This window comes from Neoarius graeffei, chromosome 19 (genome assembly GCF_027579695.1).
Source record: "Neoarius graeffei isolate fNeoGra1 chromosome 19, fNeoGra1.pri, whole genome shotgun sequence".
Taxonomy (NCBI): Eukaryota; Metazoa; Chordata; class Actinopteri; order Siluriformes; family Ariidae; genus Neoarius; species Neoarius graeffei.
Genome location: NC_083587.1, coordinates 20,852,225 through 20,880,021, shown reverse-complemented (window position 1 = coordinate 20,880,021; position 27,797 = coordinate 20,852,225). Strand labels below are relative to the sequence as shown.

The 27,797-nt window shown below is 42.3% G+C and overlaps 2 protein-coding genes across 2 annotated transcripts; one reads left to right on the top strand and one right to left on the bottom strand.

Moving 5' to 3' along the window:
- Positions 1–3: 3 nt before the first annotated feature.
- Positions 4–5,740, bottom strand: rpl21 (ribosomal protein L21). Its single transcript, XM_060899845.1, has 6 exons — positions 5,669–5,740; positions 4,916–4,994; positions 4,746–4,807; positions 3,149–3,261; positions 2,123–2,273; positions 4–126 (listed from the first exon to the last, which is right to left on the bottom strand). The coding sequence occupies exons 2-6, from the start codon at positions 4,980–4,982 to the stop codon at positions 37–39; spliced, it is 483 nt and encodes a 160-aa protein (XP_060755828.1). The 5' UTR covers positions 4,983–4,994; positions 5,669–5,740; the 3' UTR covers positions 4–36.
- A 518-nt stretch (positions 5,741–6,258) lies between these two features.
- usp12a (ubiquitin specific peptidase 12a) lies at positions 6,259–27,027 on the top strand. The gene is made up of 9 exons (XM_060899844.1): positions 6,259–6,370; positions 21,064–21,144; positions 21,230–21,443; positions 22,640–22,872; positions 23,963–24,039; positions 24,168–24,251; positions 24,391–24,588; positions 25,323–25,401; positions 25,509–27,027. The coding sequence occupies exons 1-9, from the start codon at positions 6,323–6,325 to the stop codon at positions 25,608–25,610; spliced, it is 1,116 nt and encodes a 371-aa protein (XP_060755827.1). The 5' UTR covers positions 6,259–6,322; the 3' UTR covers positions 25,611–27,027.
- Positions 27,028–27,797: the final 770 nt, after the last annotated feature.

The following is a 27,797-nucleotide window of genomic DNA, read 5'->3' as shown; positions in this document are numbered from 1 at the left end:
GCGTGTGTATAAAGATATTTATTTAAGTCAGCAGATTTATGCCATGAACTCGTAGGGGATGGGCTCCAGCAGCTGGGGCACATTGTTCTTGGTGCTGACGAAGTGGGCTGGACGAGGAGCAGCGGGCTGAAACAAAGAAAGGCAAACGTTGTGAACAAAATGTGAAGAAAAAAAAAAAAAAAGCAACTCAAATCAAGCCATCACTGATTGCCACACATTTTTAAAGGGGTACCAAATAGAATATATACAGTTGCTGATGTGACAAAGTAACGTATTCTTAAGTATTCTATCAAATTTATATACTAGAAAACAACGAAATATCTTGGTAATTGTAAATATAATAGTTTATATGCTAAACCGCACAAGAGTCGCCATTTTTAAAAGACCGTGACGTCAGCGCTACCCACTGCACTAGCGGAACTCTCTGAAATAGAGGAGATAAGCGTGTAATCATGGCGTCGGGCGCATCAAGTGAAAGTGACAGCTCTGTTGAATCATACGAAGAGATCCCGCAAGACACACTGCAAGCAGGCTATGGCTTAGAAGGGTACCAGTTTGAACCTAGGAGAGGTACTATGTAGTGGAAGTTCATTATGTCTAACTATTAAAGCTATTTTAAGTTCGTTTCTTAAGACAAGGATTTTTTAAGATGTTACCTTGTTGACAGTTTCGGCGAGAATCTTCCGCCTTCTTCAAAACAGTCACCAGATGTCGAGTGGTGACGTGCCTTATCAGCTGATGTTACGCTACGGAGGCGTGAACGTCCCGCCCAATTTGACAGGTAGTTCACGCCTCCTGCTGTCAGGTCGCTCCCCCAGAACACATCTGGTGACTGTTTTGAAGAAGGCGGAAGATTCTCGCCGAAACTGTCAACAAGGTAACATCTTAAAAAATCCTTGTCTTAAGAAACGAACTTAAAATAGCTAGGAGAGGTACTCTCGACTCCGGTGATGAAATAAGAGAAGAAAGCTCGGATGACGGCGAGGATGAGACCGATGCTGACCATGGGCATGGCGAGCGTGGGGCAGAGCGTCTGCGTGCAGGTGACACGGCGCGGTGCTCGTGCAGAAAATGTAACGTGGAGTTGCTCACGAGTCCAGCAGAATTTATTTGCTGCAATGAGATAGGCGCCACCCGTCGACTTGCGAAATTGTCGCAAGAGGCAGAAACAGGTATTTCACACGTGCTATTCCCAACCTCAATGAGCCAACACAACTGGGCACATACATGCGTCATGAGTGTTACGCAGAGAAAATGAATGTGCATTCTGATTGGATAAAATTAATATCATGGCGGGCTGTTCAAACTGCGGAAATAGTTTGCTCGAGCTACTTTCAAAACACTATAACTTTCCAACCTTAGAACAAAAAACTTCTGTAGGTCTTGAATAAGGTTCGTTAATGTGTTTGTTATATTTACTCTATATATTGCCCTCTGTTCCCCTTTAATGAAATATTCAAGTCAATAAAAAAATAAGCAGTGTGGAGGTGGTGTGAAACGAAGTCAGTGATTAATTAATTGAGATCCAAGAAGCTGCTCAGGATCAACAGGAGTAGTCAGTCTGTGCAGCATGTAGATATTAAGAACAACGTGGATGATTTCTAATCAAAGCCTGCCAGATAAATCTTTCTTTAAAATAAAACTAACTGAGCCTAGCTTCATCAATTACTTGGCAAATGTTAAATATATTTAAGTGTTCATGTTTTAACTGTATTTGATTTCATACCACTTCATTTCTTCAGTGATGTCAAATCTTTAATCACAAAGTTGAGGCTAAAGAGAAGCTGAAATGTGAATCCACTGACCGTCAACACAAAAGCTTTTTGTCTGTACACACTTAATTCACTTTATTCATTAAGGAGTCTGTAAATGCTGTACATTAAGTACAATGCCCAATAAAATAATGATTGATGCATTATCTAGCAGCTCTAAAGTCTAATGTTCATCACTCCTGCATCCAAATATTAATTCTAGAATAATATTAATTCTAAACTGATGTTTTACTAAGCCACTCTCACTCAATCATGGACACTGAATGAACACAACGTAATTATATAAATGTGTTGTATAAAAACACATCAAGTCCACAGTGAAAAGTTCCAGCTTGCTGTGTGCTCTGTACCTGGCGCTTGAGCTCCACCCAGGAGTTCTTGGCCTTGGCCTCCAGCTTCCTCTTCTCGTTCTCCTTGATGCGCTGCAGGAAGCTCTCTCTGCTCTTTGAGTGCTTCACATGCTCGATACGCACGTTAATTCTCTTGGCCAGGATCTTACCCCTTGCAGACAGAAAATACGGAAAGTCAATGAGAACGAGCTCATGGGTAAAGCAGTTGGAGTTCAATTCAGGAAGACTAAATAATAAAATGTGTCCTTATTGACAATCTGGTAGAGACATGTCATAGTCTGGCCAGGGTGCATAAGGAGGACTTCTCTGCCCCACATGAATGACCACGCAGGACATAGGAGTCCTCATGGCAAAGTGAAGATGGGGTACTATGACATGGACATACTTTGGGGGTCATAGCACGCGATCAGACAATTCTCTTACTAAGGATTTCCCCAAAAAATTCCTTATTGCAATCTAATCTATTACCTTCCAAATTATCTTTACCTGACCAAAATCCCTTCCTCCACTGGGTCTCCTCTCTAGTGTCCAGCAGCGACCGCTAAAACTTTCAACTGTCCTGTAAATCAAACCTCAGCAACCCGTTGCTCAGCGGGAATATGAGGCTGAAACATGTTACACTGCTACCTTTGTGATTTGCAAGATCATACAACCGCTATGAAAAGCACCAAATCCACAACAGTTTGAATTTTGCGGGGGTATTTCGGTGCCACCTTCCTTCAAAAGCTACTCCGTCTCTTTCAGCTTATAACAAAGTGAGAAATACTGCCAGCGTAAATGATTAAATAAAAGCCAATTTGATCTTTTTGTTTATTGCTCGATGTACACAAAGATGTGCCCCAGACATATGGTTAAAGACTTCATATGAAAAAATTCCTTTAAAATTTTCCACCACCAGCTTGTCTTTTAAATTGTCGATTTAGACCTTGATTTGCATCGTGTCATTTTGTGAACAACTCCAACCGTAACATCCCTCAACGTTAACAGTTAATTCCAGACTAAGTGTAGTAGCTGTACTGTACTTACTTGACCTGCTTGTTGACAATGATGCCTACAGCATGCTGCGTGACGTTATAAATGCGTCCCGTTTTGCCGTGGTAGCACTTATGAGGCATGCCTTTCTGAATGGTTCCTGTGCCCTATCAACAAACATTTTATTAGCATTTGAACAGTCTGTAAAATTATGTATTTTCAATGTAGATCACTCCCCGTCTCTCTCCACCATTAACAACCCTTTCTTTGGTGCATTATGGAAACGCAGGGTGTTTTAAGGAGAATGTGTTAGCGTGAGGCATAATGGAGTGTCTAACAAGTCATTTCATTAAATTCAATATTAATTTGATAAAATATCCATTTTCCAGAAAGTTACAAACTACTGTTGGCTTATCATCTAATGTCTTGCTCATGGTCAATCTGTAATGTTTTAATAGTAATAAAAAAAAATTATTTATAGGTGCCTTTCAGGACACTCAAGGTCACCGTACAAAGACAATAATAAAAGCAATCGATAAAATGAAAATTAAAATACTGCAAAACAGAAAAAAAGTGCAACGACGGGGTCATTCCAATCCCAGATTAAAGGGAATATGCTTTAATATGCACCTTGTTGGAAAAGGTGGGTTTTGAGGCGAGATTTGAAGGAGATGATGGAATCGGAGTGTTGCATGTCCTGTGGCAGCTGAGTTCAAAGTGCATATCACAGGTAAATTCAGGAGCAAGATCAATGCAATTCTCCCATTTTATATTAAACTTTGGTCAAATATCGGTCACATTTTGCACAATTGTTTTACCTTGCGCAATACCAGAAAAATTCAGTTGAAATCAAGCCATTTGAGGCGAATTCATCCACCTCTGAAAAAAACTTGGCATTTGGATTTCCCGGCAAACATTGATTTTCGTGACGTCGCGTTCCTACGTCAGCGCTGGTTTGTTTATGAGAAAACGACCTGGTGGTTTTCTTCAAATTTCTTCAACGTTATCACGCAATTATTAAAATGGTTAACAGATGTATCGTAGGAGGGTGTAGCAACACCAACCTTGATGGGATTAGTACTCATCATTTTCCAAAAGACCGGACAATGAGAGAGAAATGGGAGCGCTTGGTCTACACAGGCTGTGCACTGAAACCGTGCAAAGCTCGCGCAGCCTGCTGGCGCTTCCGCAGGCAACATCACGAATCTGGCTCCAGACTCCCTTGGGATTTTTCCAGATGCGTTTTATTTTTTTCTGCTGTAGACAGATGGCCTTGTGCAAAATTATCCTTCTGGATGAGTGTGTAAAGGGGACATACTTTCATAGAAAAAAAAAATTGGCCCAGGATATGCACTTTAACACCTTTCGGACCATTATAACTAAACACTTCTTGTGAAATACACCAATTGTGCATGCTTGGCCTTCATCGCAACTTTCTAGCCAATTTAACATTACACAAAGCTGAAACACAGTACAAGCAAGTAGAAAATGATACTGTACTCAAAAATCAAGTGTTTTCAAAGACACTAACTTGCACTCAAATTTCATCAATTGTTTTCTAATTCTACCCCTCTTCAATCAAGCAAACTCCACCCATAATACTAAAACTTAAGGCTTACGCATCGATATAAACCCAGATCAATTTGATTACCTTGATATCAACAATATCTCCCTTCTTGTAGATGCGCATGTAAGTGGACAGAGGAACTGGGCCTGTGGAGAAAACGCAGGTGTTATAAAAACAGGTCTTTTTTTTTTTTTTGCTGAAAAGCAGTTGATCAGATTTTAACTATCGTTGATACGATTTCTGATTTCACTCACCATGCTTGCGGAAGGGCCTGGCAAACATGTACCTGGTTCCCCTTCTCTTGCCTTTTGTGTTCGTCATGGTGCCTGATTACTGGATTAAGAGGTAAATATAAATAAGAGATAATCAGACATTTTCATAGCATTTATCAAATAAGTGGCACAGTAGAACAGATCACCTGTAGGAGTCTGAATTAGACAGGTCAGGACAAAGCTGTCATTATGATGATGATAATGATGATTAGGCCCTAGGACCAACGTGGGGAGTTTATGATAAAGCTACCAATTTCAACTCAAATTCAGATAGTCTTGCACCATTAGTTAAATACCAAGTGTGCTTTTAAAGCTATAAAGAACAGCCAGAAGCAGCCATTACTGATCCTGACTCCTACTTTACCTCTGACTGTATGCACATACCAGACTACCGCACATGTGTAAATGCACCAAGTAGACATGCTTAAGAAATTATCTAGCCTATAGACACGAATAAAACTAAACACTTTCATATTCCCAACACTTATTTAAATAAATAAGAGGAAAATATCACCGCCATGGTGTTTACCAAACCCATTAACCCACATGCTCAGCCACGCGAGCGCTACACGGCTCAATTTTTTTAGTATTTAACTCATTCCAAAGCACTCAAATTACACTTTTAAGCCGCAACACCACACAAAAATGTTTATTTCATATTTCTAGAATGTTATATCGCAAGTAATTTGAACAAGACACTGTTTTTTTCGGAACAATTACGGGAGTACATCTTACCCCCGGTTGCTCGCAAGATGGCGGTCAGGGCGGAAAGAGAACGCTGGGGTCCTGCGGCTTGGCCTTCTAAGGGGGAAAATAGGAGTCTCTTGTAATTGCCTGAATAAATGTATTCAATATTATAGATGTGACACGATGAGGTTGGATTTAACGACCAAAATTAATCTTTTTTGCTGTTGTCAATGGCTACAGAGGCTTATCTACGGAAATATTGTTAAGGATATTAAATGCGTTTCTATTTAAAATGACATAAGTTTCGGCGTCATGATAGAATTCGTATTTTAGTTGATAAAGCGTACATCTAACAGCGTCAGAAACCAAATGAAATGTTGCTATTTACAAACAAACAAGCAAAAAGAACATCTCAATCATTCATACAGGTGTTAGAATGAGAACGAGGATTATTTAATATCCAGCACTAAGACCCAGTGGCTTGTCCATAATGGCTGAATTTCAAATGACAATCCAGGCTCTGTGTATATGAGTGCACTACGTGCGTGGTTTGTGATGCACTTCCGCGTCCTATGTAGAGCCCTATATGTTGATCGAGAGTGTTTTTAGGACACAGCCTGCGGTTAGGCTTTGCTATCGGTCCTGACTGGGGACTCGTTTTCGCCTCCGCGCGGTGATTGGGTGGAAGATGGCGCTGGCCGAATGGAAATCCTAATGACAGTTTCCAAATTTGCCTCTTTTTGTACCATGGTAAGCGAATTTATTTAATATAAATATCTGGTTTCTAGCATGACCTGCCCAGCACCTTTGGCTGTCCCCTGAATGTTCTGTATAAAGTCTGAGCGATTAGCTGTTTTTAGCTTCCAGGATTTTTTGCTTGCTTGCAGTTGCGAGCTATTTTTTTTCCCCTCTGTGCGCCAAGTATGGATGTTTCCGTAGGCCTGATAACAAGATGTTATAGTAAACTGAGGCACAGATCGCGTTTTATTGGCTTTTTGGTGTGATTTTATACAATTGTGATTTTGTTTTAACCCTAACCGCAAAGTGGAGCTCTGTGGTTTTGTGCTATGGGCTGCTAAAGCTGCAGCTTGTAGCTTAGCATGAAGCATTCACAACCAGCAATGACAACATGAACAAACAGCGACTTTACAGCTCCTGGTTTAAAACAATACACTGATTATGTTGAATATATTTATATGGATGTAGGTCTGGTGGTTTGTTTGTTTGTTTTGTTTTTTAAACCCTGAAATGTACTGTAACTGTAAATAACACTAATGAAAACTCATGGCGGTAATCAGTCTCCTGCTTCTGTTCAAAGTAAATCTTTTCATGACTTAAAATCACACAGGAAGGTCACTGGATATGAACTAAATCCCTTCATTATATACCCTGTACTACTACGATGTGAAGTTTTTGTTCTGGGAGTCTGTTCATAATAATAATAATAATAATAATATGATCGTAATGCATATGTAATAGTGTAAGATGCTTGCAGTGTAGGTGACACCATCGAAACACACACTTGGCTTTTTTAGGGGGAACTGACGCCCTTATTGAAGACTTTATTCCTCAGAACAAAGTAAAAACAAAAGTTTTCATACCTCGTGCTTGTTATTTATATGGACAAATGTTTTACGATAAACATAAAAAGGTGTTTCCACACCCGTGTTAGAAAAACTCGTAAATCACGATTTTTGAACACCCCTACAATGGACCGTACCATTTCTTTATTGTTGACACTTCCTTAAGCTGGACTCATTGACATTAATGCATTGTAAAGAGAAAAACTGGCTGGTTATCGAAGCAGCAGTGTGTGTGTGAGAGAGAGAGAATTAATTAGCTACTTTATTCCCCTCCTAACACACACCTGAGTTGTACATTATTATAGTCTCTGTTTGGAGGAAAAGTTAATTGTGACTTCATTTATTGAAGTGTTTAAAGCGCTCCTGGAATGAAAATTAGTCTTTTGGACCGTTTCGCCCCGGTCCTTTAGGCCAAGTTTACATTAGACCGTATCTGTCTCGTTTTCTTCGCGGATGCACTGTCCATTTACATTAAAACGCCTGGAAACGGGAATCCGCCAGGGTCCACGTATTCAATCCAGATCGTGTCTGGTCCGGTGCTGTGTAAACATTGAGAATACGCGGATACGCTGTGCTGAGCTCTAGCTGGCGTCGTCATTGGACAACGTCACTGTGACATCCACCTTCCTGATTCGCTGGCGTTGGTCATGTGACGCGACTGCTGAAAAACGGCGCGGACTTCCGCCTTGTATCACCTTTCATTAAAGAGTATAAAAGTATGAAAATACTGATGCAAATACTGCCCATTGTGTAGTTATGATTGTCTTTAGGCTTGCCATCCTTCCACTTGCGAGTGGTAAGTGATATGCGCTGGGATCACACACACAGCGGCTCAGTCCCGAATCACTGCTCGTGCGCTTCACTCGCGCGCTCTGTGAGCTGCGCAGGGCTGGAGTGCGCACCCTCCAGAGGGCACTCGCTGTTCAGGGCGGAGTGATTTGGAGCGCAGGATGCCTGCGGAGCCGAGCGTATCCGTGTATTGGCGTTGCTGTGTGCACGCGAATCGTGTTTTGGTGTTGCTGTGTGCACGCGAATCGTGTATTGGTGTTGCTGTGTGCACACTAATCGTTTTAAAAACGTTAATCTGATGATCCGCTGATACGGTCTAATGTAAACCCCACCTTAGTCTGCTGGGATCAGAGTACACTCACTGGCCACTTTATTAGGAACATCCACCTGCTGTTCGATGCAGTTCTGTAATCAGCCGATCCCTTGACAGCAGCACGATGCATCAAATCAAGAGCTTCAGTTTATGTTCACTTCAAACATCAGAACGGGAAAAATTGTGATTTCAAAGTGTGACTTTCTTTCACTGTGGCATGAGCCAGGTGGACTGGTTTGAGTATTTCAGAAACTGCTGATCTCCTTCCTGGGGCTTTCACACACACAACAGTCTCTAGAGTTTACACAGAATGGTGCAAAAAACACTGAGTGAGCGACCGTTCTGTGGGTGGAAACAAACATCTTGGTGATAAGAGAGATCAGAGGAAAATGGCCAGATTGGTTCGAGCTGCCAGGAAGGATATAGTAACTCATAGCAACCGTGGTGAGCAGAAAAGCATCTCAGCATGCAACAGAAAACAGAAGAACACATTGGGTTCCACTCCTGCAGCCAAGAACAGGAATCTTCGAATCAAGAACAAGTTCCTATTAAAGTGGCCAGTGAGTGTAAGGGGGCATGGTCATCATTCTCATTCAACAGGAAGTTCCTTCCAAAAATCTTCCAACAAAAATGACTTGCGCTTTGGCTAGAGCTTTCATAAGGTTGTAAAACTGTCATGACTAATCAGGGCTTTGAACCAGAATTTTTTTCCTATTGGTTCGTTCCGAACAGAAACGGAATTTTAACGTTTCCGGTTTTGGGTTCCACCATTAAATAGACGTTCCCGAACCGGTTAGAACAAAAAAATTTCGTTCCCGGAATGGTTAATTACGTTCCCTGTCAGCTGTTTAACAAATGGCTATAAAATTATGTCTCTGTCTCATCCGGCTTAAGCCAAATGTAGGCTAATTCTATTACAACCTTCATTAAATAAGACAAGAAATAATTCAAAACAATTATTATTTCAAATGTTGGCGATTTGGATTCTCAGTATGTCTTCCCATCTACACAAACAGAAAAAGTGCCAAAAATGAAAGATAATTTATTTAGTGTGTTACCAAAGGCTAGTCAGGCCCTATGGAGCACTTGCATGTGACGTCACAGCTGATCCAGATTGTGACAGATGCCATCTTGTCGGTCAAACGCCATATTTCCGCCTTCTGGTTCTACTTCTGCTTTTACTTCTACCTTTTCTTCTGGAAAACCCTACTATATACAATTCTACTACAATGGCTGCGGCTACAAGCTCTCCCTACCTGTGCACGTTTTTTATGTTTTTTGTGTGTATTTTTGCGTGTTGTTCGTCTGTACCGGACTTCAATATCCACTACAACCGTACGGACTTACTGGACATTGGTTTCCAGCAGAAAATGACGGTTTGTAGCGATTTCCATCGCATGCACAACATTCCGGACGAGATAGCGAGACCAGCGGGGTCTCCGTGGATTGCTATTGGAAGCAAAGCGAAGGAGGCGGCGCCGGGAGCGGAAGCAAAACCGAGGCTGCAGAGCCGGCCTGTAGACTAAGCTCAGAAAACAGCCACTCAAATCTCCACTGCCCCCCCCCAAGGGAAAAAAAGGGACCCCCCGAAAATATCAGCATAGTTCGAACACTGAGTGTAGGCACTGGGTGTAAACAACAAACCCATCAATCACAGCCAGTTTCTCCACATACCGTGCCCTTTCTGCAGCTGGTAATGTACTCACATAACCAGAATTATCATCCATCGTGTCACTTTACTCTCGCTCGTACTTTGTTTTATATTGTGAGTGCATGTACTTGGTCTTCCAATATGGTGCCTAACAAAATCTCGCGGCGCGGTGACGTCATGTGAAAGGGGTCTATAGAGGGCTACCGCATGACGTCACCGCGCCGCGAGATTTTGTTAGGCGCCATATTGGAAGACCAAGTACACATCTATGCAAGTACATACATACATAAAACAAACTACACCTGAAATGTAGCCAGGGCCGGTTCTGCCCTAATCTGGACCTGGGTGCAACATCGCGCAACACCCCCCCCCCCCCCCCCCCCCCCCCCAAAAAAAAAAAAAAAAAAAAACAGTCTAAATCAGGACAACCATCACATAACTATAACTATAAACATTTTAGATCAACTATTTTAACTAAATGGGCTATAATAAATAAGCCTGCAGGCAGCCACGGCGGGCTGCCTCAGAAACGTAACCATTTGTCCTACCTTAACTCGTTTTGCATTTTCTGCCTCCTTTTTTGTATTTTCGACCCTCCATTTATTTTCTTTCCTTTTCTGAAAACCTGATTTGTGTCCAGACATTTTGTTCTGCTACCAACGAACTAACTCGTCAGGTCTCGTCTCTCGAGCCCGCGATGATTCCCGTGGGAAGGGCAACAATTGATACATTTTTACAAACAGCCAACAGGGAGGTTGCAACGTTCAGGCTCTTCTTTGCTCAGACACTCAGTAATGCACTTACTCACTTATTATCACGTGGAGACGTGATAGTAGTCCACCCTCCCGCTCTCTCCATTCAGTCAGCGAACGTCACACAGGAAGTGAACCCCAGCGGGTCATAGAAACTTGTGCAGGAGAAGAATGACTGACTTTTTTATTTGTAGGCTATGGAAACTTTGAGGAACGAAATAAAAACCGGTATTAACCGGTTACCATTATTTTTAATAAGTGTTTCTGTTCCGGAACATAAAAAATAATAAAGTTTCTGGTTTCATTTCTGTTCCATGTGAAATAGAAAAAGTTCCCGGTTTTCGTTTTCGTTCCTTGAACCGGTTCAAAGCCCTGTGACTAATACATAACACATTAAGAGAGGTCAGAGGAAAATGGCCAGATTGGTTTGAGCTGCCAGGAAGGATATAGTAACTCATAGCAACTCTTTATATCCGTGGTGAGCAGAAAAGGAGAAGACCACATTGGGTTCCACTCCTGCAGCCAAGAACAGGAACCTTAGAATCAAGAACGAGTTCCTGTTAAAGTGGCCGGTGAGTGTATATGAATTCAGCCCGGTTTTGGCACGATTTTGTCCAGTTCCAGGCCCGAATATTAACGTCAGGGATGACAAACAGCCTTGTAGTGTGACAAAACCCGAGACCAGCGATTATGACATCTGGGATGCCCCACGATACCCTAATGAAAAATCTAGCATGTCAGATTTTTTATTTACTCACCTAGTTTGACTCCTATAGCATGTTCCTTGACATTCTTTCTATAGCCATGATTGACAATTTCCTGACCCTCCTCCTCCCCAATGACACCCAAAGATATAAACATACGATTGGTCAAAATCAAACTTATCGTGTTGCTAGTCTCCCAATCAAGACACGGCAAGAATTTATGGCACTGTGATATGATCGTGACATCATGATATCACGAAAGACGAAAATATCACGTCTGATCCCGGCAAAAACGTTATGGGCATCAGTGTGGGAGTATATCGAGACAAATTTTACAAAAATAGATGTAAGAGTACATGATTAATTTTTTTTGTGGTGGCTCATCCTGTGCTTGTCTTGTGTTCGTTCAATTAAATGGCGTCTGGAATGTTTATGCCCCACTCCTGCAGCTGTGTCTTGCTCTACAGGAGTAGCTCATTTGCAGTAAACGTAGATCATAGGTGTGTTTGTGGTTCTGCGTCTTCTCATTCAGTACAACATTTCCATCCGCTCCTTGGTTGAGAACATGGATTCGTTTTGAACAAGGTAGAGAGTTACTTTCTGGAAAAGTGTTTTACCAACTTGTCATGCTTTAACAAACATCAGGAACACCGTGCTGAGTTAAGGTTTGATCTCACACTGTTTCTGTGCCGAGATATGCAAATAAAGATATTTCTTTAGCGAGAAGCCAATCATTCAGCTGCATCAGAGACACACACACACCCCATTTAGACGAGCTCATTTAGATGCTGTAGTTCCTAAAGCTATTTTCAGATCCGGTGTGGTGTGGTGTATCTCGAATGCTTCTGGATGTTTTGTAAATCAGTCAAATACTCTGAATCCCTGATTTAAAACCCCACCATAAAGAATCCAGTCAGTGCTCTCCAGCCACGTCATGGGGAATTTAATTAGAAGGTAACCTGGTGAAGAAAAACAAAAATGGTCTGAACCTTGATATTTCTGATGTAGTGCTAATTTTTTCTTTCCGATTTCTTTTCCCGAGCTCTTTTCGTTAATGCATCGTATATCTGACACGAGTCTGGACGCCCGATCTGACCTGCATGCAGAAAAAAAAAAGATGAGGGTTAAAGTTAGAAAAGTGCAGCGTCGACCAAAAAAAGATGAAAAAGAAGAAGTGGAGCAGCTTTTAAAAGATATGACTAGTCATCTGAAACGGAAAGCTGGTTTCTGTTGGTTTGTTTCGCTCAGTTTAGTCCATTTGAATGACATGCGAGTTGCTAAATTTTGCCAAAGCAGAGCTGTAGTGCTGCAGAAATGCCATGTGTCATGGAGATTTGGTCCAACAAACAAATCAAGAAAATAAGCTGATTATTGAGGTATTTCACCTGATGTCACAGGGTCACGTGACGCCCCGGTGTCCGCCATTTTGAAGGCCAAGCTAGCTAATGTCAACAACATAGTAGCTAGTATGTTACTGTAGCAATGTTTACGTTCAGTCATTTGGATGACTGTTAAAACCTTTCAGTCTCAAGTTTTTCCTTTACTGTATTTACTAGTTTACTGTAATTATGATCCGGCAGCTATTTACACCGGATCCAGTGTAAATAGCTGCCGGAGCGCGCTCCGGCTTGCTCCCCCTCAAATTAAGCAGCACGCTCCGGCTTGCTCCCGGAGTGCTCCGGCCGAGGTTCCGGAGCGCGCTCCGGCTTGCTCCCCCTCAAATTAAGCAGCGCGCTCCGGCTTGCTCCTGGAGTGCTCCGGCCGAGGTTCCGGAGCACGCTCCGGCTTGCTCCCCCTCAAATTAAGCAGCGCGCTCCGGCTTGCTCCCCCTCAAATTAAGCAGCGCGCTCCGGCTTGCTCCCGGAGTGCTCCGGGAGCAAGCCGGAGCGCGCTGCTTAATTTGAGGGGGAGCAAGCCGGAGCGCGCTCCGGCAGCTATTTACACTGGATCCGGTGTAAATAGCTGCCAGATCATAATTACAGTAAACTAGTAAATACAGTAAAGGAAAAACTTGAGACTGAAAGGTTTTAACAGTCATCCAAATGACTGAACGTAAACATTGCTACAGTAACACACTAGCTACTATGTTGTTGACATTAGCTAGTGCTAACAGCTAGCTGCTAGTACACTGCTACAACACAGACACCGACCCTAATAATACAGTTCTTGGTCATTGCCTGGTAACAGCAAATTTATAACGGGCCATGTCTCAACAGACTAAGAAGTTATTTCAATGACATTTTAATAACATTTTGTTTATCCTGAGGACCGAAAGTAAATGAAAATGTGAACAAACCTTAGCTGTAATAAGATGGCAACCACCGGCTCCAGGGACGACCCACTGATGTAGGCATGTTACCCAGCCTGGTGTTTAACGACATAGGTATACAGATCATGTGGGCCGAAGTCAGGTAAAGACGAGGGCTTCGTGTACTTCCGTACGTCAGTGAACAATCCTGGTGGAAGCAGGTAAACGTCGTTCTCTAAGCCTGCTAACCTCAATTTTTGCAAATACCTCTCCCTCTGCTCGCCCTGTAAATGCCCTACGTCGCTGGATAGTGAAGGTGTTTTCTGCATCTCGCTCCTTTTTCTTTTATGATTTTCGTTTGTCGCCTTCCTCGCATTCAAACTGATTCGAGCCGTGACGTCCAAAATGGCAGCCTAACGATGCATCACATGATTTGGTCACATGGGTGAAAAACCTCAATAGAGATCTTGCAGTCACGTGACCGGAAAGTACACAACTGCCATCTTGTCGGTCAAAAACACAGCTGAATACTGCTGCACTCGTGTACAGAATGGATCAATTTCAACCGACGGACTACACGGCTCATTTTTCTAATGAACAGATAACTAGATATATGTCTAAAATAAACGATCTACAGATTTGTGACCCTTATGGCTTTCCGGACGGAGTTTTCACGACCGGATTTTGAACTGCCAGCGGAATACCCGGACGCGTATAATTACCTCATTAACTTTCCCTCGCTGTTCAGTGGTGAAGCACTGCATGCTTCTAAATCTCTGGACAGTTATCTTTACAGAAATTCAGGATTTGTCAGTGACTCAGATGTGGCATCTTGTAAACAAGAATCCTCATTGGATGGGTAAGTCACTTAAGTATTGAGTATAGCACTGACCAGCCGAGAATAGAATAGAATAAGGTAATTCCAGCTGTAATTCCAAATCGTCCGTCTTGTTTACATGGATCTGGCGTTGGAGAGGTAGAGGCTTGGCAGTGGAGGTTTGAGTGGCTGTTTTCTGAGCTTAGTCAACAGGCCGGCTCTGCCTGCAGCCTCGGTTTTGCTTCCGCTCCCGGCGACGCCTCCTTCGCTTTGCTTCCGATAACAATCCACGGAGACCCCGTTGGTCTCGCTATCTCGTCCGGAATGTTGTGCGTGCGATGGAAATCGCTACAAACCGTCATTTTCTGCTGGAAACCAATGTCCAGTAAGTCCATACGGTTGTAGTGGATATTTAAGTCCGGTACAGACGAACAACACGCAAAAATACACACAAAAAACATAAAACACGTGCACAGGTAGGGAGAGCTTGTAGCCGCAGCCGTTGTAGTAGAATTGTATATAGTAGGGTTTTCCAGAAGAAAAGGTAGAAGTAAAAGCAGAAGTAGAACCAGAAGTAGAAGGTGGAATATGGCGTTTGACCGACAAGATGGCGTCTGTCACAATCTGGATCGGCTGTGACGTCACATGCAAGTGCTCCATTGACTGAGAGAGCGCTGGCTTTGTGGTCTCCATACGCAAGTGATTTTTGTGATTTGTACACATACTTAGGAAAAGTTTGTTTTACTGTGTGCAAGTTTTTGGATGTTGAGAATGTTTTCAGACCCACCATTTGTCAATCAGTGGCTTTCTGTGCTCATTTTTTGTTTTTGGGTTTTGTTGACAACCAAACCAAAGAACAAATGATGCTCGGATTCGGATTTTCTCTTCTTTCCATCTGAGGGATATGAGGAGTTCGGTTCTTCACAGTGCTTCACCTGAGACCACGTCCACATGTTCACTCACTCACTCACTCACTCACTCACTCACTCACTCACATGTTTATAAAACATCTCGTCCATACAAAAGTGGACTTTTCGGAAAATGTAAAAAAAAAAAAACATTGTCACTGTTTTCATATGAATGGAAAAAGTCTTGTTTTGGGAAAATGCTCTGCCTGCTTGCTAGTTTGTCATCACTCCACACACATGTTGGTGTTTTTCCACTGTAACGCTCCATATACACACACTTACTGTTATTCTTGAGGTGTTTGAGATCCCATACTGGTTCCTCTGACTTCCTGCACTGATGTTCTCACGCGAACGTTTTTAAATGTTTTTGTGTGTTTTCACGTCGATGGTGCTGCATATTTTTGAAAACATTCAGTCAGAACAATGCTTTCAAAATATCTGTATACATACAGACAGGTGCTTTTATCTGAGATTAACTCCTACTCAGAAACTCTGCTTCTTCCTTTAGGTTTCTTCCTTTCGCACGTGTTCCTCAGGCCTCAACGTTAACTTTTGACACCTTTTGCCCTGCAGGGCAAATGGCCTCAAAAAATTTTTCCCCCTTGAATTTCCTTTTGCCCTAAAATTTTGCAGGATTTCGGCAAGTTTTCAAGTACACGGTTCAAGGCAATACTGATATGTTTTCTAGGGGTATAATTGAGTTATTTAGAAAAAAGTGCATGTTTTTTTAACATTTATTTATGCAACAGAAGAACAAGACATGCCCTGACAACATGAAACATAAATCCGTATCATATATGTAAGACTTGCATACGGTACTCGTACATAATACGCCTTTTTATATAGAGCTTAGGACACAAAACACACTTTGTTTTGCCAATAACAATGACGAGCAATATTGAAAAGATGAATTATAAAACTAAAAACATTATGAAACAGGAGTCTGTACTGCAGGACTGTCTTATCATTCAGTTTGCCATTGCATTAAGGAGGAAATTAAACAATATAGTGTAGTTTACTATTTGAGACACAAAAGCATGTTTTTCCATTCAGTGAATGTACAACCCCGGTTCCAAAAAAGTTGGGACAAAGTACAAATTGTAAATTAAAAACGGAGTGCAATGATGTGGAAGTTTCAAAATTCCATATTTTATTCAGAATAGAACATAGATGACATATCGAATGTTTAAACTGAGAAAATATATAATTTAAAGAGAAAAATTAGGTGATTTTAAATTTCATGACAACAACACATCTCAAAAAAGTTGGGACAAGGCCATGTTTACCACTGTGAGACATCCCCTTTTCTCTTTACAACAGTCTGTAAACGTCTGGGGACTGAGGAGACAAGTTGCTCAAGTTTAGGGATAGGAATGTTAACCCATTCTTGTCTAATGTAGGATTCTAGTTGCTCAACTGTCTTAGGTCTTTTTTGTCGTATCTTCCGTTTTATGATGCGCCAAGATCTGGGGCCTCATTTATAAAACTTTGCGCAGGATTTACGCCAGAAGATGGCGTGCGCATGAAACTCAGAATGTGCACAGAAATATTCTGATTTATAAAACCGTGCGCACGCACGTTCCACGCCAATTTCCCTTTATAAATCACAATCCACTCCAAGTTTGCGGCACCTGTGCGTACCTCAAGACACACCCACAATTGCCTATAAATATTCATTGAAACGCCCTTAATGAATATTGATATCTGTGGACAACATGCCCTAAACAGAAGGAAAGACAAAGAAGCGCAACTTCACCGACTGTGAAGTTGAAGTGCTAGTAGATGAAGTGGAGCAGCGTCGAGCTGTTTTGTTTGGAGGCCATAATACGGGAGTTACAAATGCGAAAAAAAACGTGTGAATGGCAGCATGTGGCTGATGCAGTCAATTCTGTAGCTTCACAAGGCCGTACTATGGCAGAGGTAAAAAAAAAAAAAAATGGTCCGACATAAAGGTGGACGCCAAGAAGAGGATCACGGCACACCGCCAAAGCGTCCGTGCAACAGGCGGGGGGAAGGGGGAGCTGGAGCTCACCCCACTGGATCAAAAACTGGCTGGCATTATAGGGGAAACCCTCCTGAGTGGAGTTGTGCGTGAGGAGGAGGGTGACACCGATGCTGGGCCACATGAACCAGCCGAGGACTCGGGTATGTAATTTTTTTTTGGTTGTGTATCAAGGAACCACCTCACATTGCACGTGTGCCCCCTAGTTTGAAATGGGTGTGAAATTAAGTCTTCATCCAGAAAAAGTATTTTATTAACAAAAAAAATTCCCTCGCAGTTGCTGGGTGTGCCAGTGAGGCCAGCAGTGTGTCGGCTGTGGCAGCGGAGGTCCCAAGGACGTCCACGGCCTCCGGTGCACGTGCATCCATGCCGAAACCAGCCACCAGCGCCCGTGTCCTAACAGATGCAGTGCTGCAGGTGCAGCGGGAACATGTGGATGCCGTCCGCGAGGTCGCCCAGGACTTAAAAGAAATAAAAAATGAGTTGTCTGCATTAAATGCCAGCATTAAAGAATTTCTGAAAGTAATCATTTGTTTCCATACCTAATTATTTACAAGCAGCGCATCACCTCCTCGCGCTGGCGCACAGCTCCTGCGTTTGGGTGGAATGCCTGGGGATAGGGATCGGGGTCGAGATCAAGGTTGACCTCTTCAGCTTGCAAAGGCACATTTTGTAGTTGTGCCACATTGTGCAGCAGCACAGCACAGGCCCTAACAATCCTACAGACCTTTTCGGGTCTGTAACCATAGCGCTCCCCCCATGGCATCTAGACAACACCATTTGCCCTTCAGGAGCCCGATGGTGCGCTCCACAACAGCGCGCGCCTGCCTGTGGTGCAGGTTGTAAGTGGTCTTCTCAGGCGTTTGGGGATTCATAAATGGCGTGAGGAGCCACCGTTTCAGCGGATACCCACTGTCACCTACAACATAACTGAATGAGTAAAGGGTTGAATATTTAGAAATGGTCTAAGAATGGTTACAAATACTTTCAGGATTTACGCATTAATCACCCGCACCCAGACAAGTGCACAAAATTAAGGATTATAAATGTTAAGTCAGTCACGTCTTTGATGCGCGATGTTATGTTTGTGTTAAACTTCGATTATTGAACCAATTTCGGGTCGTTCTCCCCGTTTCCTCCTGAGGTTGCATTTTCCGCGTTTCACTTTTTTGTGTGCGTACACATGGGTCAGAGCTTGCGTGGAGGTGCGCACATTTTACCGTCAAGTTCACTTTTTATAAATACCGAAGCTTGCGTACAATGTGGCGTACGCATTCTTTTGTGCGTACGCATCGTTTATAAATGAGGCCCCTGGACTGCAGGCTGCCCAGTTCAGTACCCGGACCCTTCTTCTACGCAGCCATGATGCTGTAATTGATGCAGTATGTGGTTTGGCATTGTCATGTTGGAAAATGCAAGGTCTTCCCTGAAAGAGACGTCGTCTGGATGGGAGCATATGTTGCTCTAGAACCTGGATATACCTTTCAGCATTGATGGTGTCTTTCCAGATGTGTAAGCTGCCCATGCCACACGCACTAATGCAACCCCATACCATCAGAGATGCAGGCTTCTGAACTGAGCGCTGATAACGACTTGGGTCGTCCTTCTCCTCTTTAGTCCGAATGACACGGCGTCCCTGATTTCCATAAAGAACTTCAAATTTTGATTCGTCTGACCACAGAACAGTTTTCCACTTTGTCACAGTCCATTTTAAATGAGCCTTGGCCCAGAGAAGACGTCTGCGCTTCTGGATCATGTTTAGATACGGCTTCTTCTTTGAACTATAGAGTTTTAGCTGGCAACGGCGGATGGCACGGTGAATTGTGTTCACAGATGATGTTCTCTGGAAATATTCCTGAGCCCATTTTGTGATTTCCAATACAGAAGCATGCCTGTATGTGATGCAGTGCTGTCTAAGGGCCCGAAGATCACAGGCACCCAGTATGGTTTTCCGGCCTTGACCCTTACGCACAGAGATTCTTCCAGATTCTCTGAATCTTTTGATGATATTATGCACTGTAGATGATGATGATATGTTCAAACTCTGCACAATTTTACACTGTCGAACTCCTTTCTGATATTGGTCCACTATTTGTCGACGCAGAATTAGGGGGATTGGTGATCCTCTTCCCATCTTTACTTCTGAGAGCCGCTGCCACTCCAAGATGCTCTTTTTATACCCAGTCATGTTAATGACCTATTGCCAATTGACCTAATGAGTTGCAATTTGGTCCTCCAGCTGTTCCTTTTTTGTACCTTTAACTTTTCCAGCCTCTTATTGCCCCTGTCCCAACTTTTTTGAGATGTGTTGCTGTCATGAAATTTCAAATGAGCCAATATTTGGCATGAAATTTCAAAATGTCTCACTTTCGACATTTGATATGTTGTCTCTGTTCTACTGTGAATACAATATCAGTTTTTGAGATTTGTAAATTATTGCATTCTGTTTTTATTTACAAGTTGTACTTTGTCCCAACTTTTTTGGAATCGGGGTTGTACTTACCACTAGCTTTTTTACACACACACACACACACACACACACACACACACACACACATATATATATATATATATATATATATATATATATATATATATATAATGTATGTATGTATGTATATATGTATATGTGTCCTGAAGTCAACCCGGAAAAACGTAGAGGGCACCAGCGACCACTCGTAGTGATGAACAGCACAAATGCACACGCGAGCCAATCAGAATCACCGTTACAAATCAGGAAGAAAAAAACAAAACGGTGATCACAGGGAAGCGAGGATGCTGGTTAATGTTTTTTTTTTAAATTATTTGTTTGTTTGTTTTCTAATGTATTCGCTCGAAAATTATTTTTGTGCTTAAAGAAGCCAACCATAGGTGTGCCTGAACAAGCCTAACTCACTAAAATATTTCTGCCCAAACGTCTTGGTTGGGCAAATCAGGCATTTACTAGGCAATGCCTGCCGTTGAGGCTTGTTCCTGCAGTGAAAGCCAATTTTACATATTGTAGGTCATCCCAGGGTTACAGATCTGTCTATTTAAGAACGAATCCACTTATCTATCATTCTTATCCCCTTATAAATGACCATATTGATTGTGTGTGCATGTACAAAATAATCCGGATTTAGCCATAATTTATGTCAACACATTTACACACACAAAACCTAATCAGATTTCTGTTTATTGTACTCTGGCTGTAAGAAGTAAAGATCAGATTCATTCCAGCTTTAATCAGTGATCTGGAGCGACATCACTTTTTACACCGAGTAATGTCAGTCATTTATTAACCGAGTAGTAAATAAAGCCTGTATCGCTGAATGTTTTAGTCACATTTTTTACACAGTGTCCTGAAATGCGATTATTTTTCAAGCGGATTCTATTTTGAGCCAAAGGCAGAGACGAGCTTTTTTTTTTTTTGTGCGAGTGTGTTTGTGTCTGATGCATTTTGACAGCGTGTCAATCTAATACACCGTGTGATGTCACAGCACACATGGTGACTTGAGTCTGATGGCGCAAAAAAAAAAATTGGATTTTCTGATAAAGTATTGAACCACTTTTAATTAGGGTTAATCTGAATCAAAATAAAATACCATCAAGTTTCTGATGTGGATATAGTTTTATATTTTACTGCTGAAAACTCTGAACTCATCATGTTCTGTGTGTGTGTGTGGTTATGTTGCAGGGCGCCAATGCCTCCGCTTTGGAGAAAGAAATTGGCTCGGAGCAGTTCCCTGTCAATGAGCACTACTTCGGACTGGTTAACGTAAGCACACAGACGTTTACTCCTGTCTCTTCATTGCAGTGTTCGATCATGGTGTGTTCACTCGCGTTTTGTTTTCACCTCGCAGTTCGGGAACACCTGCTACTGTAACTCTGTGCTCCAGGCTCTGTACTTCTGCCGGCCGTTTCGGGAGAAGATCCTGGCCTACAGGAGTCAGCCCCGGCGCAAAGAGAACCTCCTTACCTGCCTGGCTGATCTGTTCCACAGCATTGCCAACCAGAAGAGGAAAGTGGGCGTCATCCCTCCGAAGAAATTCATCACACGGCTGCGCAAAGAGAATGGTGAGGGAACCGAGCAGTGTAGTAGTCGAGTCATGAAACCTCGAGTCTGAGTCCAGTCTCGAGTCCCCAGTGTCGTAGTTGAGTCACTAAACCTTGAGTCCAGGTCCAGTCTCAAGTCCCCAGTGTCGTAGTCGAGTCACTAAACCTCGAGTCCGAGTCCAGTCTCGAGTCCACAGTGTCTTAGTCGAGTCACTAAACCTCGAGTCCGAGTCCAGTCTCGAGTCCCCAGTGTCTTAGTCGAGTCACTAAACCTCGAGTCCAGGTCCAGTCTCAAGTCCCCAGTGTCGTAGTCGAGTCACTAAACCTCGAGTCCAGTCTCGAGTCCCCAGTGTCGTAGTCGAGTCACTAAACCTCGAGTCCAGTCTCGAGTCCCCAGTGTCGTAGTCGAGTCACTAAACCTCGAATCCGGGTCCAGTCTCCAGTCCCCAGTGTCGTAGTTGAGTCACTAAATCTCAAGTCCGGGTCCAGTCTCGAGTCCCTAGTGTCGTGGTCGAGTCACTAAACCTCGAGTCCGGGTCCAGTCTCGAGTCCCCAGTGTTGTACTCGAGTCACTAAACCTCGAGTCCGGGTCCAGTCTCGAGTCCCCAGTGTTCAAGTCCGAGTCAAGTCCAAGCCATTAAAGAAAATTTCGAGTCAAGTCCGACACAAGCCCCGCTATCAACAGAGCAATGAACATAGCATGTCACTTCCTTCTCTGGGTGGAGTCTTGCCAAATGACGATTGAAGTTCGAGGTTGTCCCCGTCGTCTCCTCGATAGTTCTTCTACATATGGAACAGAGGCATCGTAGGGGCGTTCTCTCCAGGCATTTTAGCGCCATTAACGTTAGTTTGTTCCTGAACATGATGTATGAACAGGTGAATGTGCTTCTCTTGCACGAAATTAGTATAAAAATTAATGTAGATATAAATATTTTATGCCAAATTATTATGGCATGTTACAAAAAAAAATTAAGAAAAAATCAGAGTCCTTGTCTCCAATTTATGAGTCTGAATGCAGTTAATGTACGAGTCCGAGTCATCAGTGCTCAAGTCCAAGTCAAGTCACGAGTCCTTAACGAGGTGTAATACAAGGAGTGTAAAGATTCTCCTGATACTTTAAAGGTAAATTCTAGTCAGGGTGGTTTTGTGAATTTGAATGTGTGTGCTGTTGTCATGAATTCTATTCGTTGTTTAACGACGCTGACTCCGGGTTGCAGAGCTCTTTGATAACTACATGCAGCAGGATGCGCACGAGTTCCTCAACTACCTGCTGAACACTATAGCTGACCTGCTGCAGGAGGAGAAGAAGCAGGACAAGCAGAACGGCAAACTGGCCAACGGCACGCTCGAGTCACAGAAGAGTAACAGCGCTCCTCCGTCCAGCACGTGGGTACACGAGATCTTCCAGGGCACGCTGACCAACGAGACGCGCTGCCTCACCTGCGAGACGGTAAGGCAACCCGGATTAGCAGAGAAATGCATGACCACACAGTTTGTGTGGGCTTTTAAAGCTGGATCTCTTCATGAGTCTGATATCAGCAATGTATTATTATTATGTATCTATTAGTGCTGTCAAAAATGTCGCATTATTAACGCGTTAACTTGACTCAATTTTAACGGCGATAATTTTTATCGCGAGATTAACGCTCTGTGACATGATGTAGGTTTTTCATAAGCTTTTGAAACTGCCAGGAACTTGGAACAGAGACAAACCGATAGCAGCTAGACTGTAATGCCACGCCCCGCACAGCCAGAGTCCTCTGCCCCCCCCAAAGAACCAGCGCGGGCAGGGCGCGCTAGTAGAGATGGGATTTATGGCTCTTTGATGGGATCCGCATCTTTGTGATCCGTTCTTTGAAAAGAGCCGTTCAAAAGACTGGCTCATTTGGCTCTTTTTAAATATTTATTCAGTTTTAAGAAGACAGCATCTAAAGAAGCCAGATCCCTCTGAACTGTAAACTCAGTGCTATCCCAGAAATCCTTCCTGTAATATGCAAATTTGGCCGCCTCTGATTGGACAGCGCGACGCATCAACAGGCAGAAAGTGTAAAAGTACAAAATGTGTTAAGTGAGCTGAAACAGTAAAGATCAGATTCAATGCAATATTTATCAACGAACAACTTAAACTTAATATAATAGTGTACTTTATATTATAATCAAGCATGTCAAGCCTACCGTCACTGTGTAACCTGTCTCTCTGATTAAAGTTGTAGACTAACTCAAACAGTAGATCATTTCACTCATGGTTCTCTTGCTAGCCCCGCGCCGGTGCTCGGCTTAGGTTTTACTTTGCAGTGGCTGTGTCAAGACGTGTTATGCTTTGTAATAAAAAAAAACCATTGGTACAAAGCAAGCCCATTCACTTTTTTATGCTGATAAGAGAATTACAATGTTTTTTTATGTGACAAAAATGTGCAATTAAATTGCGATTAATCGCGAGTTAGCTATGACTGTCGCGACATTAATCGCGATTAAATATTTTAATCGCTTGACAGCACTAGTATCTATGTAACATTTAATGTTCTCTTTTTATTTTGTAGATAAGCAGCAAGGATGAGGATTTCTTGGATTTGTCTGTGGACGTTGAGCAGAACACGTCAATCACACACTGCCTCAGGTGTGTCTGTGTGTGTGTCACTTTTTCTCACAAACCAAATTCTGATCAGATGTGAAAAATCAGACTCTTCAGCCTGCACTTTACGCCTGAAACATGTTTTAATACGTTTATTTTTTTTTTCTCTCCAGGGGCTTCAGTAATACAGAGACCCTGTGTAGTGAATATAAATACTACTGTGAGGAATGTAGGAGTAAACAGGAGGCACACAAAAGGTAAAGAGAGCGTGTCTAACGTCTGACCGCTTGGGTAGATTTCTTTCCACTCCACACACACACACACACACACACACACACTATCTCTCTGCCGTTTAGTCTACATGCACTTACAGTAAGTGTGTACGGTGTGTCGTAGGATGAGGGTGAAGAAGCTGCCCATGATTTTAGCCCTGCATCTGAAGAGATTTAAATACATGGAGCAGCTCCAGCGCTACACTAAACTCAGCTACCGCGTGGTCTTCCCTTTGGAGCTCCGCCTCTTCAACACATCCGGAGACGCCACCAATCCCGAAAGGCTTTATGACCTCGTCGCCGTGGTGGTGCATTGTGGGAGGTTGGTTTGCCAAACCTGAGAATGAAGCCGAACATTTTCTGCTTGTTATGTAGCTGATCGATTGATTGATTGTTTTCCTTCAGGAGTGCTTTTGAACATTTTGTCTTTATTTTATTAATTAACAATTATTCGTCAAAGGTGAAGCGAATATCGGTGAAGAATAACAGTACGAAGTTGAGGTTGCTATTATTATTTACTGAGCCTGAGACGGTTAATTGTATTAGTATAAACACAAAGGGGATTGTTTAAAAAAAATCATTTATTTCAATCTGACTTTTTTGGTTTATGATATTGCATGGTTGTCAAGACATGACATCACGTCAGAGGCATAAAACTTCCACGCTAGCGAGCGACTGTGACAGTTTGTAAACAAGCATGGCCACCATGTTTGCTTCATTAAATATGGAAGATTTTGAGAGAATTTTGAAAGAGAAAGATGCGTTGAGCACCCGAAAGGAATATGTATGTATAATAATAATAATAGTAATAATAATAATAATATTGGCTGGCTTTTTTCATGGTATATCAGATATATTCCATTCAGCTAGCATGATATTGAACGAGTCGAAGACAAGCAGCTGAATGGAATATATGATAGACCACTCAACACCAGCCAATATTATTTAATTATTGTCGATTTCATTGTTCAATAGTCATTATGTGTATCGTCTTGACCAGGTTGGCACAAAAATGTCCTGTGTGATGTTAAATACATTTTGTTCTCATCTTGACAGCGGGCCCAATCGCGGACACTACATCGCTATCGTTAAGAGTCACGACTTCTGGCTACTTTTTGATGATGACATCGTCGAGGTAATTAAATACAGCAACAAGATCAGTGATTCAGACCAGCATGCTAAAGTCATACATAATTTTAAAACGTTGTTTTGTTTTTGCGGAAATCTTGGTTTTCTCGATAGAAAATTGACGCCCAGGCAATAGAGGAGTTCTACGGACTTACGTCGGAAATCTCCAAAAACTCCGAGTCGGGCTACATCCTGTTCTACCAATCCAGAGACTGAGGTTGTTCAGCACAGCAGCCCCCTCGTGGAACCCTGCGGAACGTGCCGGCCTGCGTTTCCGAGTCCTGCTGCGTCCCACCCTGAGCAGGCTGGATCAGATCGCACTGACCCCCGACCCCCCTCCCCCAACCCCTGACCCCAGCATCCCCCACCCCGCAGCAGTCCGGATGTGGTGCAGTTACAGCGTTGTGTGTACGTCGTGAGAATGTTTAATCGCACTGGCTGAAATGTGTTCAATGTCCTCAGCTCTGTGATCCTGACAGTCCTGACATGCTGCAACCTTTCTTTAAAGCCTGAGTTTCTGACCAAAGGCTTGTGCATGGGGAAAATAAGGGGCGTGTCCCGGCAGAAGGGAGGGGCTATAAACTGATCATATGGGGCTATTTGTGGGTTTATGTATTTCTACCTTGTACATAGTGGTATTTGTATAAATATTATGAAATTATAATAATATGAATTACTGATATAGGTGAAAAAGATTGAAACATTGAAAATATGTATAACACTATGGTGCACTTTTGATACAGTTTTGTAGGTGTTTGGCAGGTTTGTGTGAGGGTTTGCTTGAGACGGCCTGTTGTGAAATAATTTTCTGTTTTAAAGAAAAAGAAATAAAGTGTATAGATCGAGACGTAGACGAAGATTAATGTGAGCTTTTATTGGATTCCTTTTAACCCAGTGAAATCAGTTTTAAAGAAGAATGTCACATTTACACTGTTAGGAAAATGTTTCGTGTCTGATGTTCGCTTCTTTGGTTTTGCACTGAAGCTGCGATGGAACTGTTGCTAACGAGTAACAGTAGAAGTAATAAAGAAGCAGTCGCAGATTTGCTTTACCTTTCTCTGAATACAGGATGAACAAATAAAACATCACTGTGCCTGAATGTCTCGCAAAATGGCACCCGGAAGCTGGAAACTCTGTGTATAATAATTAATAATAAGCTAGTCCAAACATCTATAGGAAAGATTTTGGGTGACGGTCATGTTCAAAAAATTTTGTATACTCTGTGTGTACACCAAAGACAAAACGAAGAAGAGTAAACATTTAATGTGGTTTAATTGATGTTCCTTCGTTATCATAAAAACACATGAATGAAATCAGTCTCTTTCAATTTCTGAATGTGGAAAATATTTGCTAGATGCCTTGAACAGTTTTTGGTTGATTTTATGTTGCAGATTGTTGTCACACACATCCATCACATTTTCACTCTCTCTCTCTCACACACACACACACACACACAAACATAATAAATAGGTTAATTCTTGTTCTGTTTTATTTTTTTTTAAAAAAGGAAAAATGTCTATTCATTTGTATCGTATCTGCGGAGCTCCAGTGCAAAATTAAAAAAGAACTTCAGACGCTAAACATGTCAAAGCTGATTTACTGCATTTGGAATAAACATGTTTGAAAACGTGTAGTTTTTTTTCCTCGCTGTCCCATTATTTCTTGGTGTTGTTGCTAATCTGAGCTGGGTCATAGCCTGGTTTTAAATCAAATGTAATTTCCACACATCCTCACTGCCACCCCATGTCAGCATGTGGTTTTAGGGTTTTTTTTTGAACGACAGCTTGTTGTGCGCTGTGCTGACTGACTCATCCGTTCTCACAGAGATCACTTAACATCTGGAATGACTCAAGTGCTCATTCAATACTTGATCAGTTTGCCTTCAGTGAGTTCAGATGAATGTGCAGATTAGCTACGACGATATAAAGCGACAAATCCAAACGATTGGCTTAAACGATTTCTCGGGCCAGTCTTATAATCCTATGGCATGTGTGGTCCGACGTTTCTTCAGTTCACAGCCGCTTACAACTTTAACTCACCTGTGGTTACTGCAGTTCCCGTTTATTGATGTGTAAAATGGAAGAACAACTTCTAACCATTATTTAATTTCATTCTGTCATATACAACTCTCATTAACTGTTTATAGATACATTACCAAGAAAAAAATACAACTTGAAATGAAGTAGCAGAGATCCTTGGGACCTGCGGTGAGTGTATATAAGATATACATTTCACCAGACGCATTAATAGGAACTGGTTCTTGGTTCTAAGAGCCCTGTTCTTGGCTGCGGGACAGGAACCCAATGTGTTCTTCTGTTTTCTGTTGCATGCTGAGATGCTTTTCTGTTCACCATGGTTGTAAAGAGTGATTATATGAGTTACTATATCCTTTATGGTAAAAAA

Coding starts and splice junctions, on each gene's coding strand:
- usp12a (XM_060899844.1), top strand. CDS start 6,323: ATGGAAATCCTAATGACAGTTTCCAAATTTGCCTCTTTTTGTACCATG. Junction 21,444..22,639: donor ACGGCTGCGCAAAGAGAATG/GTGAGGGAACCG, acceptor TCCGGGTTGCAG/AGCTCTTTGATAACTACATG. Junction 24,589..25,322: donor GTGGTGGTGCATTGTGGGAG/GTTGGTTTGCCA, acceptor TCATCTTGACAG/CGGGCCCAATCGCGGACACT.
- rpl21 (XM_060899845.1), bottom strand. CDS start 4,982: ATGACGAACACAAAAGGCAAGAGAAGGGGAACCAGGTACATGTTTGCC. Junction 4,808..4,915: donor CAGGCCCTTCCGCAAGCATG/GTGAGTGAAATC, acceptor TTTTCTCCACAG/GCCCAGTTCCTCTGTCCACT. Junction 2,274..3,148: donor ATTGTCAACAAGCAGGTCAA/GTAAGTACAGTA, acceptor TCTGTCTGCAAG/GGGTAAGATCCTGGCCAAGA.